This window comes from Sinohyriopsis cumingii, chromosome 7, assembly GCF_028554795.1.
Source record: "Sinohyriopsis cumingii isolate HCF-2022 chromosome 7, ASM2855479v2, whole genome shotgun sequence".
In the NCBI taxonomy this organism is placed as follows: Eukaryota; Metazoa; Mollusca; class Bivalvia; order Unionida; family Unionidae; genus Sinohyriopsis; species Sinohyriopsis cumingii.
Genome location: NC_142967.1, coordinates 132,925,788 through 132,945,012, shown reverse-complemented (window position 1 = coordinate 132,945,012; position 19,225 = coordinate 132,925,788). Strand labels below are relative to the sequence as shown.

Here is a 19,225-nt window from a genome sequence, read left to right as displayed (position 1 = left end):
ATGTATATAATTCTCAGAACAAGTCCTGATACCTGAACTGGGTCACAACTTTCACTTTAAACGTTGTCACCACTTTCACTTTCACAATCACACATAATCTTTCTCAACTATCGTACATGCGCATTTACAATCTTCTTTTGTTTCATAGTCGTGAGACAATTCCGATCTAATCTTTTCAATCGCGTGTGCAAGTGAAACAAATTGCTCAACTTGTGTGTCGTCGACGTTCCCCAACGACTGTGTCATTGACTGCTGGAGTAATTTTATAAACCTGTTTTCGGCTGGCAATGTCTATCTAGCTTCAAAGTTTCGCTCCTGCAGTGATTCAAAATGACAAATGATTTTTTTACTATCAGGTTGATCATAATTTTTTTACCATCTTCGTGTAATTTTTGAATTGCAGAAATAATAGCATTATTATTTTCCTAATTCATTATATAATAAATATTTATTTAGATAAAAATATTTTCATTCCTCAATTCAGGAATGTATTTATAGTATATCTTGGATGGCACAACATACAATCTTAACTAACTTAGTTCTGAGGATGGCACAACACATACGTTTAACTAACTTAATTCCAAGGACGGTACATACTTGTAATTCTGGCACTCCTAATTGCGTGAATGCAATCACCTTCACTTTGACTCACTTACAATGCTAAAGTTCTCATTGGCCAATCTTTGTAAGAACAGTGCCGCTGTTTCATGAGGTTTATTTTTATTGTCAGAGATTTTTACTTACAGTGGTGGAGTTATCTCTGTATTTTTGTGTATTTACATATATACATCTATTTACATATATACTATATTTACATATATACATATATTTACATATATACATCTATTTACATATTTATTCACACACACACACACACACACACACACACACATATATATATATATATATATATATATATATATATATATATATATATATATATATATATATATATATATATATATATATATATATATATATATATATATATATATATATATATATATATATATATATATATTTACATGCACACACACACGCACGCACACACACACACCAGCGGGGTCTTCTCTACGTTGAACAATTTTTTGCACACCCTCCCACGATCAACTCCGTGAGTGCAAATTAGCACCAACCACCAACCACGTGGTGATATGGCGGGAATGTGTGCAGAAATCTGTTGAATATCGAGCATTGGGAGGACGCCCACTAATAACTGTAACTCTGTTTCGTAATATAGTTAAGCATATTTATAGTTTGATACAGAAATAGCTCATCCAGGTGGGTGGTTTATTTTTTCTCTTTTTTTTCTTAACTATTATCCTTCATAAAGCCTTGCGGGATACGTAACATGACATGGTCAGAAGAACAAGGATAATGGGTTTTTAATAATAAAAAACCCCAGAAAAAACAACTAATTTTTTTTACTCATTAATAAGTGATGGTTGTTTATAAATTACGAGTGACGTTACTCTTTAATCTCTCTACGTATCCTTGACAGAGTTATTTCCCTTCATTGAATTTTAACTCGCGAGGCAAAATGCCTAAACACAACAAAAGAATATCTAATTTAATATTTTTGTTCTATTTCAGAAGTGGCGGCGTACTTACATATAATCTTTTGTTTATATTTCTTTGAAAATGCTGATCTGTATATTGTATCTGTGACATGTTGTACCGAAGATGGGAACGTATTAAAATATTCGGCAGTTCCATATATCAATGGAAACTCTATCTCTTCCCATGTTTCTGCATTCACAGATATAACCGGTCTTAATTTTTTCACTGCTGCAAGTATTTCCAATTTTGCAATTCTGACTCTGAGTAATAGCATGCAAATTGCTCAAAGAATTGTTTTGGGGTTTTGTTGGATTTGAATCAATGTGATCAATCACATAACATTTTTAGATCAGTCCGTGAAAACAATCGTAAACAAATCTGTGACAAAGATATATTTTTCTCAACAGTAAATCTATGATAACCAGCATTATCAACTGAATAGACTGGTGTTTTTAGTTTACCATTTCTGATGATACCATCACGATATTCCTCATAATTTTTAATGATAGGTTGTGTTACAAATTCTCCTTGATCTGTTATATAGTAAATATTATTTGTCCAAATTATTTTGTTACTAGAAAAAAATATGAGATGCTAGAGTGAAAATCTTGCGAGATAATTGTCAGCGTTTTTTTATAACAGCAACGTTATTATTTTTTTTTCGTAATACAGTTTCAAAGCGTTGTATTTTCTGCCTCCACAGTCTATACACAACTGCGATTTCCCCAACTTCCTTGTTAGATTTTGAGCATGGTTTCTGTCTTTGACTTTCTCACCGCACGCTTTGTAGATTATAGCCACAAAATTCATTTACACAGGCCTTATTACAAAGAGTTGTAGAGCCAATCATCAACCACTTGCAGTTAGTTTTTTCTTGACTCATTGTATATTATATATGAACGTTTAATTCAAATATATATTTGCCTTAATTATGGTATGAAGAATTTACAAGATTGTCTGCGATCAAACCTTGTCAAGGGAGATTCGATCTTGACAGAATAAACCCTGACTTACCGAGGCGAGGTCTGGTTGATCCGACGGATCAGACTCTGATCAATAGTATTCGTGGCGCCAAGAGAGAATTTTGCGCGACGGCGTGGCTCATGTGTGGTCAAAATTTAGAATCATGTGCAACGTTGATTCTACGATGAATGACCAGCGATTATTAAATATATCGACAAAGATTCATTTTTAGAATAAAGTTTATTTCGGAAGTAAATAATACCTGGATTATCCGTGACAAATGTGACCCTGTTCGAGAATCACATCACGTTGGAGATATTGTAAAGTTAAGTAAAAATTCCAAACCAGTAGCGTTGACTGGTATTTACAAACCATATTATGAACTTGCATATATTGTGACAGCAGTTGTTTATGCGATGTATCCGCTGAATTATAAATCTAGGACTGATGATCTCAAACCGATGGAAATTTCGATGCTGAATTGTGTAGCTGAGCGAGTTACAGAACATCTCACAAACGCGATACATGGGTATGGTTTAACGGATTTACGACGTAAAATAAGAAATGAGTGGGCTGAGTGTGTCAAGGAAAATGGAGCTATGATCAACGACGTTGCATCGCGAGAAAAGAAATTAAAATTTCCGATAAGGCTGAAGACAATACCAGGCGAGATTTTGTACGAATCAAAATATAAATCAATGGGAGCTTCGATAGAGATTGTTGATCATAACGCGCACGCGTGGTCGACCGACGTAACAATATTTGCATAATATAGTGCTGTTAAATTTTATAACGGTGATATTTTTGATTTTATAATAAAATTAGTCAGAGTGACCCTGTATCCATTTGGTTGTTTCAAAGTTCCGAATGTGAAAATTATTATCATTTTTTACGACCTAATGGATATATTTATCGATCTGAGTCCCTCCACTCGGAAATGAAAAATATTTCGTTTTGATGTCCAACACAGTTGTGTGGAATACGGACATAGCGAATTGGGAAATACTAAACGATTATATGGTGCATATTTTAAAAGATTTGGACATCCAACACTTGAGATGGCCAGAGTTGCGATACATGGACATTTACCAGATTTTGATTTAACTACATTTGCATGTACTGCATCGTTTTCGTTCACGGAAAATCTCGATCCGATTGTTTATGTTCGGTTTGGTCGTTATTTTAGCGAACGTGGCTGAGTCTCAACAATGCTATTACGGACTGCACCGGGTGACACCATTAGAGGGGGTGACACCAAAATGACATTACTAAGGATTCTGTATGGTCTGTTACGGAAGGAGGACCATGGGGGTGACACCATGAGCTACCGCACTGGGTGACACCAACCCGAGTGACGCCACTGATTCTTGATATAATCTTTGAGCGTAATCCCGATTAAATTGAGCACGAAACTAAATTTGCAAAAGATCTTGGAAGAAAAATAATTGGTAAATTTACTCAAGGTGCTTCGTGTCATCATAAACGACATTGCACATGATTAATTATCGACGGTGCCGAGCTAGATTTTATAATTACTGATACAACAGAGAAAGGCACATTTGTAAGTCTAAATAATGCTTACTTGTCAGAAGGAACTAAATTAGCTACAATTGTGACCAACTTTGATGGCAATTCACCACAGTTTACTCGTTTAAGATCTTCGATGTTAGCTTATGTTTCAGTAAACTTATTATCGATGATAAACAGATTTCCTGATATCGCGGTTAGAGTTGCCAAAGATTCATTTTTTATGGATAAAAAAAACGTAGGGATTTGTTAAAGATTGGAACCAATGCATCATGGGGCGAATGGAGAATAAAAGCAGAAAGAAATACTCAGTTATTCTGAATCCCCCGACGTTGAATATATATATATATATATATATATATATATATATATATATATATATATATATATATATATATATATATATATATATATATATATATATATATATTATAAAAGTTCATCGAAGGTCAGCGTTGTCGTCAGCACCATCGGTGTATGATCCCGTAACTAGACATAAAACTGATTTTCTTAACGGGCTTGGTGGTTCGGAAAGAAACAACGCATGCGATTTAATTAGTCATGAACAGTTTTTAGGGCATTCTGATATGGTTGTGTTAGCTCCAACTCATCGGCTCGCCAGAGAAATGAGCGAACGTGAAGTGAAATCTCAAACCTATCACAGTTTCTTTAGATGGAAAGGAGATGCATGGACTCCTGAACGAATGGGCGAAAATACATTCCTAAGATCATTATTTGAGATGAAATATGCACGGTGTCGATGATGTATTAAAAATGTTTCTTGATTGGTTATTGACTCGGAATATTGTTGTTATTATGTGTGGTGATCATGGTCAACTGCCACCTTTCGTTGGTTCATCTCCGCATGAATGATTGAAAAAATTCGTACATTATTATGAGGAAATAAATGATGATTACCGAGCGTTTGATCAAGAATTAAGAGAGTTAAGTTAAAATAAATTAATCAGACTGCAACCAGGCAATATTCAGTGTGAGATAATGCGTGAAGTACTTTCAGAAACTCCTATGAATGATTTTTGGAATTTATGGAGGCCTGCTGATTTGATAGTTGGAAGTGGAAAGATAGTTCGTGATACACAACCGTTATTTCTGTTACATAATGAAAAAAATTCAGATCAACCTGTGTCATTGTGTTATCGCTCAGCAGATTCCACAACAAAATATCGATGTTGAAATTTCTGGAATTAATGATGAACAAAATTTTGTACTTAATGATATTGTTTTAGTTCCTGTGTGAGTTGTTGAGAGCTCGCTAACGATAGATAAATCTCCATGTATGCTAGGATGTGCTTTAATGATTCATTCGTCGCAAGGATTAACTGTTTCCGATACAAATATTTAGATCGTTGATGATCGTATTGAATGGTCAAATTTAGTTTATCTGTCATTGTCTCGAGTCAAAAGAATATCTCAGTTGCGAGGGGTTATCATAGACTTCACAGTAAAACCTACCGGCAATGGCAATGATGTAGTAAGAATTTTTTTTAGCTAGTTATCAGCAGTGTGACAAAAATAAGCGCTAATTTGATCTCCATGCTGAATTTAACATGACACTGAAACAGCGACAGAATAATCACTGTGCCAGCTGTAGCACAGTAATGTTATGACAGTATTCAAATAATGATCCACGACAGTTTACCATGGATAGAATTAATAGCAGTCTCGGCCACACAAGCAAAAATGTGATGCTGAACTGACTTGATTGTAATCGACGTAGGGGCGCTGGTGCACTGCTTTCACAAAAGTGAAGGCGGTGGTAATTGTCTTCGGGAATTACTTGTAATTATTCGCGTACAAATCCACTATGAGGAGCAGTTCAATCTAGTCTGTAGATTGCAGATCTATCCGTAGATCTTACCAAGCTGACAATTGTATGTGTGATCATACTCCAAATATGATCAGTTGCTTTTTTTTTTAACCCCCTTCAAGTTCACCATGTTTATATAAATATATGACAGTCACATTTCCTACTACTGGTTGTTTTGAGAAAGAGTCTTGTCTTTGTAATGGTATATGTTTTTTTGTGCTCGCATTGATGGGTTTCATAGAAATTCCACGAGTAATTGCGTTGCTCGGCCACGGTTGTCACACTTGGTAGTCTTGCAACCCATTCACGCGATCCCTTATCCGCCTGAACTTTGTTCAAGGATATTTCCTGCGCATACTGATATTCAAACAATTGCTCAGCAAGTGTTCCTTTAAATCGCTCAACGATGATTGTCTGATCTCGATGAATAGCGGTGTCCCCTCGTCTGATTTTGACGTTATGTTGTTTAATCAGAGATGTTACTGCACCAAGAAATTCTTTGCCAGGATCAACGTGTAGTAACTGTGGCCATCGTGGACTACCTTGTGGTCCGGGTCTTTGTTGATAAATTCGTTCAAAAGCAGATGCAACTTCATTTGCTGTATTTGTTGATAGCGGCTTTGCTTCTTTATATCTTCTTGCAACGTCAACAACAGTTAATGCATATTTGTATGTGCGTGATTGACGATACCAGTTTTAATATTATCATGTGGTAAAAACAAAATATCTGCCTGATGAACTTCATTGGGGGTATTGTGCGTACTGAATGTTTAGGTGGTGGTAGGTAAATTTGCCATATTGCCTGTCGTGCTAACCAATTTGCAGAAACAGAACGTGTGACACCTGCCGCATCAGCAAGTTTACTAATCGCTGATGTACCCCTCCAATATCAACTTGGGCTATAATAAATCGATTCAATAATAATAATAATAATAATAATCGGCTGATTAATTACCAGCCTCTAGTATTAGTTTGCCTTTCATCAGAGATTTTACAAGACAATGAGAGATTTATTTTTTACAGACTTTAAAGTGTCTCTCAACTTCACGTCCGCAATATGTCGTTGATGTAAATCTGGATTCTTATACGTGACATCATAAACGTGGCACGCTTGATCAATCGCATTTTATGGATACTCTCCAGGTTTTGGTTGATCCTTATCGTCAAGTCGGATATCAAGGCGGGTTCCAGGAACACAATATCCAGGAAGATGCTTCTCGCCAGGATACTTAGTCGATTGAGCTCCTGGTAATTTTCCCAGTGAAGCAGCGATATTACCACCTGTTTTATTAGAAATAAATTTATGTTTTGTACCACATTTCACACACTTGCCTGTAAGTGCACGCTTTTTATTCCTTGTCGTTATTGTTGTTAATCACCTGGTGGGGGTGGGTGCTCTGTATCGAACGCAATATAAAATCATTTTATTTATTATATTTGTACAACATGGATATCGTTGATTTCTCAGCGACACGAAAGCAAGAGCCAGTCAAGCATCATGCAGCGCTACCAAATTCTATCAGAGCAATTATCATAGGTCCATCTGGGTCTGGTAAGACGCAGTTGTTTCTTAACCTGATAATGAGATGGCTCAAATCGGAGAGATTATATTTAGTGACACCATCTGTAGATGATCAGCGATGCTACAAGGTGCTTACAGATTTCAATGAAATGCATGGTTTGTTGGACGAGGACGGTAATGATATTATTGGCCTTATTACCGATCTTGCTGAAGTTCCATCTGTGGATGATTTCGATGGATGGATTAATAATCTTGAAGTATACGATGATGTGATGATGGACAAACAATCAAATCCAGCTCCGATATTTTGCCGAGGCAGACACAAAAAACACGAACGTGATTTATGTTACTCAGCCATATACACAAATACCTAAGGTGATCAGAGATAACTAATCTTCTGGTTGTTTTTAATGGCATTGATACACATACTCTGCGAAACATTCATCAGACTTGGTTTTCAAGGGACTTGGAAATGATTAAATTCAGAAACTTCTTCTCGCACGCGCAAACGATTCCTCAGTGACGCTTGTATTTTTTAACCCGTCGTAGGAAACTTTATTTCGGCCTAATATTTTGGTATGTTTACTTTTCCCTAATTAGCATTATGGACGCTTGTATTTTTTTACCCTCCGTATGAAGCTTTAATTCGGTCTGAAATTATGGTCTGTTCACCTTCTCTGCAGAGGTTTCGGTTTAGCCTTATTGACGCTTGTATTTTCATTTTCGTAGGACGCTTTAATTTCGCGAAATAACGGTCCTAGAATGGTCTGTTCACCCTCCCTGCTGCTCCTATACTGCAAGATGTGGTCAATCATACTCATACCCAACCTTTCATTAAATACCAATATCGAAAAGTAGAAAGGTAACACGATATCGTCGATAAGAATAGACTCATGTCAAGTACACTGTTCTCTTTAGATCTTGCGATCCTGCGTGCGAGGTATGCCATTTCCAATCTTAAACTTTAAAAGTATTCATGTCCCCCACCCACACACTTTTTTGTATTTTTTAAAACCAGTATTACTTGGAGGCAATGGTGCAGAGAGTAGTCAGTCTTTCAGTTGGACAAGGCTAATTCGCTATTGTCTGCTACGCTATTCTGCTTGGATCTTATTATAGTCAACCTTTTCTGAATGAAGGTAGTACATTAATCTTTTACTACAGCAAATAAAAACATCCGAAAAAGATCCGTATTGTATCAACCATATCCCCAAAAATAGGACGCTCTGTAATTGGGCATGATTTATTACCCATTTCTATCAGTCTCAGAGTCGTCTGAAATTATAATATATTTAGTCTTTAATAATATATAGAATTAAATTACAACCACCAGGAGCTAAATAAATTCCAAAAATGTCTTCTCAGCATAATTGCCAAGGATTTTGCACTTAGGTATGTATATGTGCAATCTAGTACATGTTCACCGTATGAAATATTTAATATGAAGTAGATTATTATGCAATGATATTTCAGATCATTATGTTTGTTGGTAAAATGTTGTATCTATTTTCAATATACAGCGTTCCAGCCTGAATCGAAAAAGTTCATCAATCAGATGATAACATACAAGCACATGAAGATGCACAATAAAAAGATGAAAATGGCAAAACGTGAGTTACATTAACAAAAATGTAATAATAATAATAATAATAATAACAATAATAATAATCGATTTATTCTTCTTAGGTCACTGGCTCAGATTACATACATGTATGAAAAATATGGTACAATTACGAAACATAGCAATTCTAGAGTTAACACACTGACTCCAACTTGTATCGATTTTGCTTGATAAAAAACAATGGTATGTAGGAATTTAATATTATTATCCATTCTTTGCAAAACTTTATGTGATATGCATTAAATGAACGCACAATGATTAATAGACATTTCTCAAATTATTTTAAATTGGACATTTAACAGTGAAGTGAGACTTATTTTCTACTTCTGTACAAAAAGGGTAACACAAATAGTTTTTGATATTATTAAAGATTCATACTATATCCATTGAATTAAACTCTATATTTTTGTTTTTATTTTGTAAAAAAATATCTTTACAGTGTGGCTTAAGTATAATAAAAAAGAGGTTTTCGTAACCCACCCCTTGATGAACCCAAACTTCCCCAATTCCATATGAAAACAGTCGATTCTTAACTTTAATTATCCAAAGAATCGCCCCACAGCCAGTGTAGATTATCGCCTTGTTTTGACAATTTATTATCAGTCATCTTTAATAATTTCAACCCCCTATGTAGCTGCTTAAATTAGCATTCTACCTTACTCATTGGTGTTATTTTCATTATAGACAGTTTACCATAACGAATGAGTTCTGGTCTTGAAATTATAAAGTACCTTTTCTACTTGTGCCGCTAGCGTCTTTTTTTCTTTCTTTTTTTTTTTTTTATTTTTGATTGTTGATACATATGCCATGAGGTTTAGAAGAATACAGAACCAAGACATTTATCATAAGCTACCATCTCTATCAGCCAATCACCAAAATTCCAACTTTCATATCTTCTCAAATATCCCTCTTTTAGAAAAAAAAAAAAAAAACTACTACACCATTTTAGTATTTTTATCAGGTTTATCTTTTTGCAGATATTGCAGGTTTTTCTAGTTTAGTTAATGTTCTTTACAGATTATTTGATTGCTTTTACCGACACTGTTATTCAACTTAAATTAATAGCGTTTCACGTTGGTATATTCTCTGATTACCTGCAAAAAATTATATGTTCATTACTTTCTCTCTCTCTCTCTCTCTCTCTCTCTCTCTCTCTCTCGTTTGGATAATCTTCCTCAACATATATACAATCAATGACGAATAGCCCCAATGACAGATAAGCAGGTGTACAGAGAACTTTGTTCTACTGCGCGTACATCATGGAGCAAGGCAGTGCCAGTGAATAGTGAACAGATTTTCAAGTAAAAACGATTAGACAAAAACATAATCACTGCAAGTTAAATGAGCATGAACATGTGAGTTTTTACAGTCTTATCATGAATCCTAACACTGACTTCTAGTGCCCCAGAACCAAGGCATTTCCTCAACCGAATTTTGATTGGCTAGAATTGACATAATATACACTAATTATCGATTAGTTAAGTCATTTTTCAAGTTTGGTTGGTTAATAGTGACATAGCAGCATGTTGCTATTATAAATGCATTATTATGTGTGGATGTGATTTGGATTTTTAACGTAGCTTTTAAAAAAAATTCAGTCATATAGCTACGATGTCTGCAGTATGGCAGTTTATAGTGATGTCTAGCACTAGGGCATCATGCTGCAGACATGTAGCATGATGTCCCACCCAGTAACATTATCCTGACACCAGGCCGACCAGTCCTAACACTAACCTCTTAATGCTGAGCGTATAGCGAGGCAGCTGTTAGTACCATTTTTGTAAGTCTTTGATATGACTCGGCCAGGAATCGAACCCACGACCTCCCGCATCCGAGGCGGACGCTCTAACCACTAGGCCACCGAAGCTGTAAATGCATTATTAAATAACTTGACTAATTCTGTTTTTTTATGAAGTCTCTCTTGATTGGTCTTCATTAGAGTAAATTATTTATAGAGTGAAATCTATTATGATTGTCCTTTGAATACATCCTTAATTTGACAAAACAGAAGAGTTCATGCATGCAAAGTTAGCTGTGTAGGACTAACCAAAACCCCAGATGAGTTTGCTGCCTAGCTTAAGCTGATGATCTCATCCCCAGATTACCCCGATGTCTGAATAGACTTAGGTGGGTCAATTGTGTCCTCCTTAGAGGTGTCCACAATCTAATACAACCAGGCCGGGCCCGACTACTTAACAGATATGGATAAATGTGCATATTATTGCACAATATAATTACAGTTTTCAATACACATCGGTCAATGTGTTGTAAGCAAAGAGAATTATGAAAGAATAAAAAGTTGTCTAAAATATAATTAAAAAAATTTATAATCAAAATGAACTTAAATTTTTTAAAGTGACGTCTGCAGCGCTGATATTCATGTTGTTAATGCTTTTATATTTCATAATTCTTTTTTATTCAGCCGCTGTAGATACCAGAATGCCCAAAACATTCCTGATGGCGCTTGGTAAGATACTAATCTAGTCCTGTTCGAAAAGCTCATAGTTCCATTTATTTGCAAGTATGTATGTATGTATGTATGCATGCATGAATGCATGCATGTATGTATGTATGTATGTATGTATGTATGTATGAATGTATGTGTGTATGTATGTGTGTGTATGTATGTTTGTACGTGAGTGCGTGCGTGCATGCGCGCATATATGTGTATACGTATTTATGCATTTTATTTATTTATTTTATTTATTGCAATTGGCTGAGTTCTCAGCCAGTAGTTTCTCCATAATTAGTGGGGATTATTTGTTAAAATGGAAATTAGGTGTTGGAAAAATATTCTTCAAACTGAGGGATTATACAGTCATACAGTGGCCATCGACAAATTGATTTATTCTCTCGGGAATCGCTAAACATATGGAAATAGGGTAGGTGTTGTTATTGTTCGTCTGTCGATTTCGAAGATGACCATGACATTAATAACTGGTTTGGCTTCTGTGAGTAGCTGAAATTTCAAACCAATGTGTACTCTGAACTATCGATTGCGTACTTGACAGAAGATACCAGTTGGGTTTTTGTCTGATTAATAGAGATCGTGCAACATTTCTGAGATTTCCGCTGCTCATCTTCAACAAATAGGAGATCACGAGTTGTCACTTCATGCGAGTTTATATTCACTTGTAGTGTCCTCAGATTGAAGAGTTTGACATCAGTCTTATATCTAATGTTAAACCCAGTGGTCACGGAAGGCATCAGTAAGCATGGCAGTAAACATCATACCGAAGAGGTTAGGAGCCAACACACAGCCATGCTTGACTCCACTGGTGACTGAGGAAGGTATAGATGAATGTCCGTCGTCTACGAAACGAGCGATCATGCCATCACGGAACTTACATTTCTATTCCAAAAGCCTCCCGGGCTGACTAATGGCTTTTGTCAGGTCGATGACTGTTTTGTACGGGTTGGAGCTCTGATCTTGGCTTTTCTTCTGGGGTTGACAAGCCGCAAATATCATGCATGTGGTCCCTTGTCCTTTTCTGACGCCACACAGACTCTCTGGCAGGAACCCTTGATCGATGTCATGCACAAGACGATCCAGCAAAAGTATGGCAAGTGTTTTCCGGCTACTGACAGCAAATATATGCCCCACTATTTTGCCGTAAAAGTGTCCGTTGCCTTACCGCTTGTACAAGTGGATGATAGATACATTCTTGTACTCCTTGGGTATAGTTCCCTGAGTTCACATTGACTGGAAGAGTTCAGTAAGTTTTTGTGTAATGCGTGAACTTTCGGCATTGTATGCGCCTGCTGGTATAGCATCTGCTCAAAGTGCTTTGCCATTTGACAGCAGGTCAATTGCTTTCACAATTTCAGTCGACATTGGAGGATCCGCAAGTGTTATGTTAATTTCCTTTTGTGTCAGTGGATCAGTTGCCTCATTGCTGATAGATGGCTGTTGATAGAGGATGCAGCTGAAGTATTCTGTTCATCTTTGAAATATCTTTTCTTTGTGAGTGAGCAGTGTGGTGCTGTCAGCACTCAGTATTGGAACCCTGATGAATGTGGCCTGTTGATTGTTTTCAAAGCATCATATACGTTTTTCATGTCATTCCTGTCTGCTTAGGGCTGAATCTCATTGTTATATTGCTCAGCCATATGTCTTTCCACTCTATGTCTTTCCACTCTCTGATATTGCTCAGTCATATGTCTTTCCACTCTGATATTGCTCAGCCATATGTCTTTCCACTCTCTGATATTGCTCAGCCATATGTCTTTCCACTCTCTGAGTTTGCATGGGGCAGTAATCCTAATGCTGTTGAGGGCTGCATTCTTAGATGATAAAGTATTGTCTTATAAGCAGACCTTTTGTAGCTGATGTTTATCATTCAAAAAGACTTCGTATGACATCATCATTCTCATAAAACCAATCTTATTGGGACCAAGAGTTTTGTATACAGTTGAGTATAGGGAGTCTCTGAAGGATGACCAGTTTTCCTCTACATTCTTGGAGTTTATTTCGATAGTCTCCAGTTGGTTTTTCAGTTTTTTGCCAAATGCATATTTCACATTCTCCTGTTTCAGTTGGACAACATTAAGCTTTTAGGGCACTTTTCGCCTCATGGTTATCTACGAGGCCGAATACAGGTATTGACTTTGGAGATTATGAACCTGTTGTCAATCCAGCATTTTCAAGTTTTCGTGCCCTTTGTCACTTGGACATCATGCCTGTTTCTTCTACTAACGATGAAGTAATCATTAAGATGTCAGTGGTTGGAGAATCGATGCATCCAAGATGTCTCGTTAGGGCTTGGCAGGCGCAAGGCTGTTTTAATGATTAGTATATCGTGTTCAGCGCATTTCCTCAATAAGAGCAATCCGTTTTGTTGCATTTGCTAACACCATGTTTGCTACCGGGCCGTGTTTGGTGATCAGTGCCAACGCTAGCAATGAAGTTATCAAAAATGATAAGATTGTCTCTCTTTGGTACTTATGGAACAAGATATTCCATGGTAATGATTTTTATGTTAGGATCGTGCCTGGTGCATAGATGCTGATGATGCTTGCATGTCTTTTTCCTGACAGTGAGTTTCATTTGCATTAGTCTGTCATTCACGCCGTTTGGGAGATTTTTGAGCTTGCTGACTAGCTGTGATTTTGTGGCAAACCAATATCAGCTTGACGTAGCTTTTTTATACTTTATCCACTCCAGAAGAAGGTGTAACCGGCTCTTATTCCACTGAGTTGTCCTTCCACAACTGGACAATTTTCACTCGGTGCTGCTATTTGGATGTTGAATCTGGCGAGTTCTCTACCAACTAAAGTATTCTTCTCTCTGGTTGGTCTGCTTACATTCCAGGCACCGATGGTGAGTTACATTTGACAAATAACGTGGGATTCCCGTCAACCGTGGTATGCAAACCAGAGTTTAATTGAAACAGTCAATAGTTATGCCTCCTTTTCTAGACCCTTCCTCGTGCTACGAAGGTGAGCAGTGTCTTCTAAAAAGGGCTACTTAGCCACCCAAGGGGCTGTCGAATTCCACTGCTGCTTCGGTCCCTTGAAAAGCGACCCGGTACTCTGAGCCGCCTGTGTGCACGTCTGCATTTAAAGCTCCTAGTCTATTCACACCTGCTGCTTTGCCGCTCACCTATTGTCGCAAAATCTTGAATGAAACGTCTGGTGGGAGAGAGGAGTTGTGTAATGACTCGCGCGTGAATTGGATTTAAGTGAGGGAAATTTGCGCAGAGTCGTCCTCACAATCTCGTCAATGCCTGCTTCAGTCCAGTAGCACAACAGTGTTGATACGTCTGGAGACCAGTCCGGATGCATTTGATGGCCATCAGTTCATACTGCAGTTCAGCTGATGCCCTGCACTATCCACACATCTCTTGCCATATGCTTTTTCAGCCGGGGGATGAGCATATCTGTTCCACTGTCTGATCCACTTGATCCACTTGAAAGGACTTAGCATAGGGAGTCAAGTGTAGCTTTCCACTCTGGGTCAACAGCCACAGGTAGTACCATCTACTGTTACTTACGGTAGCAGGCGATGCCTGACCTGTGTAGGTAAAGGCGGAAAGAAGTCTACATATTGTGAGCCATCCTTACCTTTTTTGGGGGCGGTCTAGTACTCTATGCTAATGAAGTCCATGTTGGAACCTGCATTTTATAAAGCTTCCTTTATTCATTAAGTTGTTCTCGCAGGAGCAGTTATTCTTGTGTGAATCGCCGTGATAATTTAGACAGTAACAGCAATCTGGAAGTAGTATAAAATCCATGGTGAAACATTATATACACCTGTATATTTTGGTGGGCTTGTCGATCAACCAGCTTTGTCTCGTGTTTGTGAGACGCATGTTAACCTAGTGGCTTGCCTACTGGACTCTTAGTACAGGAATACAGTCTTCGATTCTTTGGCCAAGCCGGGTGAATTGCCACGGTGAGTACTTAGGCAAGACACTACTGTCATTGGCCAACAAAACAGCCAACGTTTCTAGACAGAAAAACAGAGAAGCATACTTGGCAACTAAAGTCTCTAGGATTAACACAGAAGCAGATTTGGGCCCGACTAATCAAAGCCTCAATGCAAAACACTTAGACGCAATTTTGACCTGACCAACCAACGTTTATAGGCAAAAGACATATAAACAGACATGACTCGACCAGCCTAAACATATTGTTATTGTTCTCAGTCTCTTAAGCTTACCGATATGTCTTTGTGTAGGGAGTTGTAAGCGAAGAGCTGTAACTCAGTGTTTAGCATGATGGAGTCCTACGCAGGAATACAAGGTTGTATACCCAAGTCAGCTGAAGTGTTGTGTCTTCGAGGAGGACACTTGCTCTTATTTCTCAACATAGTTAACGGTTGACTCCATGCAAAACATAGAAAAGCTGTCCTAATCCAATGAAATACTCTAGGCAAAACACATTAAGGTTGTCTTCGTCCAACCAATTTGTTAATGTATGGTGTCTTTGATGCAGAAAATAAAAACGCTTTGTGGTACGCTCGTTGACATTGAAGGTAGGACTGTGCAAACTTTGCAAGCATATCGATAGCCAATGCGTTTTATTAGAAAGCCAGAGCATGTAGTCTGCTAGCCATCATTACGTAAAGAGTTTGGGAGATCGGCAGTTAGAAGAAAGCTCATTATGGTTATTTAGGCTGAGCGTTGTAAATGTTAGGCTACTGTTTTAGGGAATGAACTCTGGCTTTCCTTGTATAGTAGTATAAGTAGTATCATCTTAGGTCAGTTCTATATCAACCTGCAATGATTCGTTATGCATTGTAACGATTGTGGAGCATTAAGTTGTGAACAATTGTTCGACTAGCAAGAAGTCTGAATTAATTAATGAAGCCGTTGCTTCATTATGGTAAGTAATAAAGAAGACTTTAGATTATGGGGATACAGCAGAAACCAGTTTATACGGATGGCAGATTTGTAAAAACGACTAAAAAAGGTCTGATAAGGCGTTCACTTTTTCATTTAAAGTCAAATTATGTCCAAAGTTAAATCCAAACTTTCTGACAACAATCAAAACCTTTAGTCGCTTTTGACCGTCACTGTATCGCATATCCGGAATGGCATTGTGTCGCATATCCGGAATAAACTAAATAGCACGAAAGGTACGACAGTTGCTGCTTTCACAAACAAAGATCTTGAAAAAAGGTAACGTCATACAAAATTATCATAAAGCTAATCTTGGGTAAATACCGACTTTCTACACATTTTATAAGTTACGTTGCGAAGAGACTCGTGTGGAATAAGTTACCAATAAAAACATAGCGTCGACAGAAAAATATAACATCTGAATTTAAAACACAGGATGAATTAAATTCGTTTGTTTTTTGGTTACATTATCCAAAGAATCGCTTCTCTAATGTTTTCTTGCGAAAACGAATGACAAACGGAAAGCCACTTGTGACGCGACGTGAATCTCTCAGCTTTGCGAGATCTTTTAATATTACGTCAAACTTCCAGAGAGAGAGAGAGAGAGAGAGAGAGAGAGAGAGAGAGATTTATATCTATACTTAACGGTGAAATATACAAATTATTGGTAAAATGTTTTATCATATTTTGTCAATCTTTTTTCGCATGTGATATATTCTTGTATTTTCACACATGAAAAATACAAGAATTCACATAATGCCATTTGATGCTTGACTGTGTGTGCTTTTTAAAGTTATAGTTGCAGCAATAAAATTAATATTATATGAGCTTGAACATTAAATGGAAACTGCATTACTTTTCAAGAATGGAATTTTGGAGGGGGGTGTTGTTTTCAAGATATTTGACTCGCCACCATTTGCTTCTTGACAAAGTTATGTCCCCTATAGTACCTTGACAACGATATCAAACGCCTGGCGTGTTGTATAATTTGTCTTGTTTTGTAGCCCGATTTAGTGTAAAATATTTTATAAAATGTCAGAATGTAATTTAAGCAAAAAGAGTTGGTCATCTTCAACGTACACTTCTCTTAAATTACTGATATATTTTTTTATTATAAGCCAATGTATACGGTTGGAACGAAGGTTAACTTACGAAAATAGGTGGAGTGCTGAAGGGTGCGTTTAATCGGCTTGGCTTCGAGTAGTCAGAACGAAGTTTGCTATGACAAAAGATCAGAAAAAAGTATTTTTGCTGCTTAAACACCGGATATATTTCGCCACTCTTTAAAAAATCATGCTTTTGTGTACAACACGATCAACATGTCAGATATTAACGTAGAAAAAAAACATCCTCTCGATCTATCGGTGTGTGTGTGTGTGTGTGTGTGTGTGTGTAATTGTCGGCTAATTGCACGTGACTTCCTCTGTAAAGGCTTCTCTCTACAGTTTGGTTTTTTCATAGGTTTGATTTTTAATGAAAAAGAATATATATTGTTTTCGTCATCGGTTTTCCTACTTATTTAAGATAGGAACTTTTCTATGATTATTGTTAAAATAACTTTTAATTCCCTTTATGTTGATGTACGATTGATACGTGTAGTTTGGGTTAAAGAGCTTACATTTTGGTCTTACTTCAGACGTGCATCTCAAAAGACTGCCCATTTTCAGTAGAGAGGAAAGTAAATAGCTGATAACCTTTTTTAGTTCTTTTTTCTCTCTTTGTTTGAAATTCACTTTCTATCGTAGAATTGTCTACTCTGGAAAAAAAACAACAACTGATTTTTCCTATTTTAATAACTGCTCAAGTAATTCGGACTATCTGAAGTTCATTTCTAGATCACGTGGGATTTCGATCAGCTGTCTGCTTTAGACAGTGCTTTGTTTCCTAATACCACAAAGAAATTTCAGTAACGGTACACGAATGTAGCAAAGAGATATGTCAGCATTCTCTCCATTCTGCTTCATGCACACCTTCACCTTATACCAGTCCCAGTCTGAAAAATACTTACTATCTGAACAGTGGAACCAAATGCATTGCATGGAATGAATCAGGAAAATTTTACCCTTATTTTGACGTTGTTGGACGTCATGAAGGATTTATTATTTCCTGTTGAAAGAGACACAGTACACAGTAAGTTCTGCTATGTAACACGATGTCACGATGTATGTAACATGACGTCACACTCTATGTTAAAGCAACGGTTGTTAAAGTCACGTTCTGTTATCCTATGCATTTATGTGCAGTGAGGTCATAAAATAATTTAAACTATTTACTTTCAATAATATTTCATAAACATGAAGTGATTTCATTATTTTATAATAAAATCAATTGGTATGTACTAAAATTTAAGTTTGTGTTTATGTTTTTTCCATTTCAGAAAGAAAATATCTTGTGGAGGTAAGAAATGACATTTTAGTTGCATAATACATACTTGTGTGCCTTCTTAGTCCATGCGATTCAGCTTTTGTTAACTTAACCTTATACGTCCCAAATTTTATTAGAAATTTTATCACATACTAATGCAAAAATAAACAACAGCAGGATGAGCATGTCAACAAAAGATACCTTGACTGATAAGAAGATGGAAGAAATAAATTTGCTCATGGACAAAGAAAATTTTGTCTGCATTTGCAGCTTTCTAAATGTTATTAAAAAACGGTGTTTTGTAAGATGCCTCGGAATTTTGTAAATGTCAGCTGAATGTGAACACTTCTGACCCCCCCCCCAAAAAAAAAATTCAATTTTTAGTCGGCAACTTCCGTCCGACCCGAAAAAAGCTTGGCATCTTGCCATGTTCAAACCCATTTCTTAGAAAGAAAATTCTATCACACATGTTGCTATGCTTACAAATTGTGCCTCAC

General features: G+C 36.8%; 1 protein-coding gene across 6 annotated transcripts in view; it reads left to right on the top strand.

Annotated features, from left to right (window-relative positions):
• The window catches only part of LOC149796151 (uncharacterized), a 46,683-nt gene that overhangs the window by 27,040 nt on the left and 418 nt on the right, over window positions 1-19,225 (top strand). For all 6 annotated transcript variants that reach the window (XM_089966080.1, XM_089966079.1, XM_089966082.1 and 3 more), the window contains 3 exons: window positions 8,921-9,010; window positions 11,444-11,488; window positions 18,742-18,761. In XM_089966080.1, the coding sequence (XP_089822206.1) occupies window positions 8,921-9,010; window positions 11,444-11,488; window positions 18,742-18,761 (155 nt within the window). The remainder of the gene's footprint in view (window positions 1-8,920; window positions 9,011-11,443; window positions 11,489-18,741; window positions 18,762-19,225) is intronic.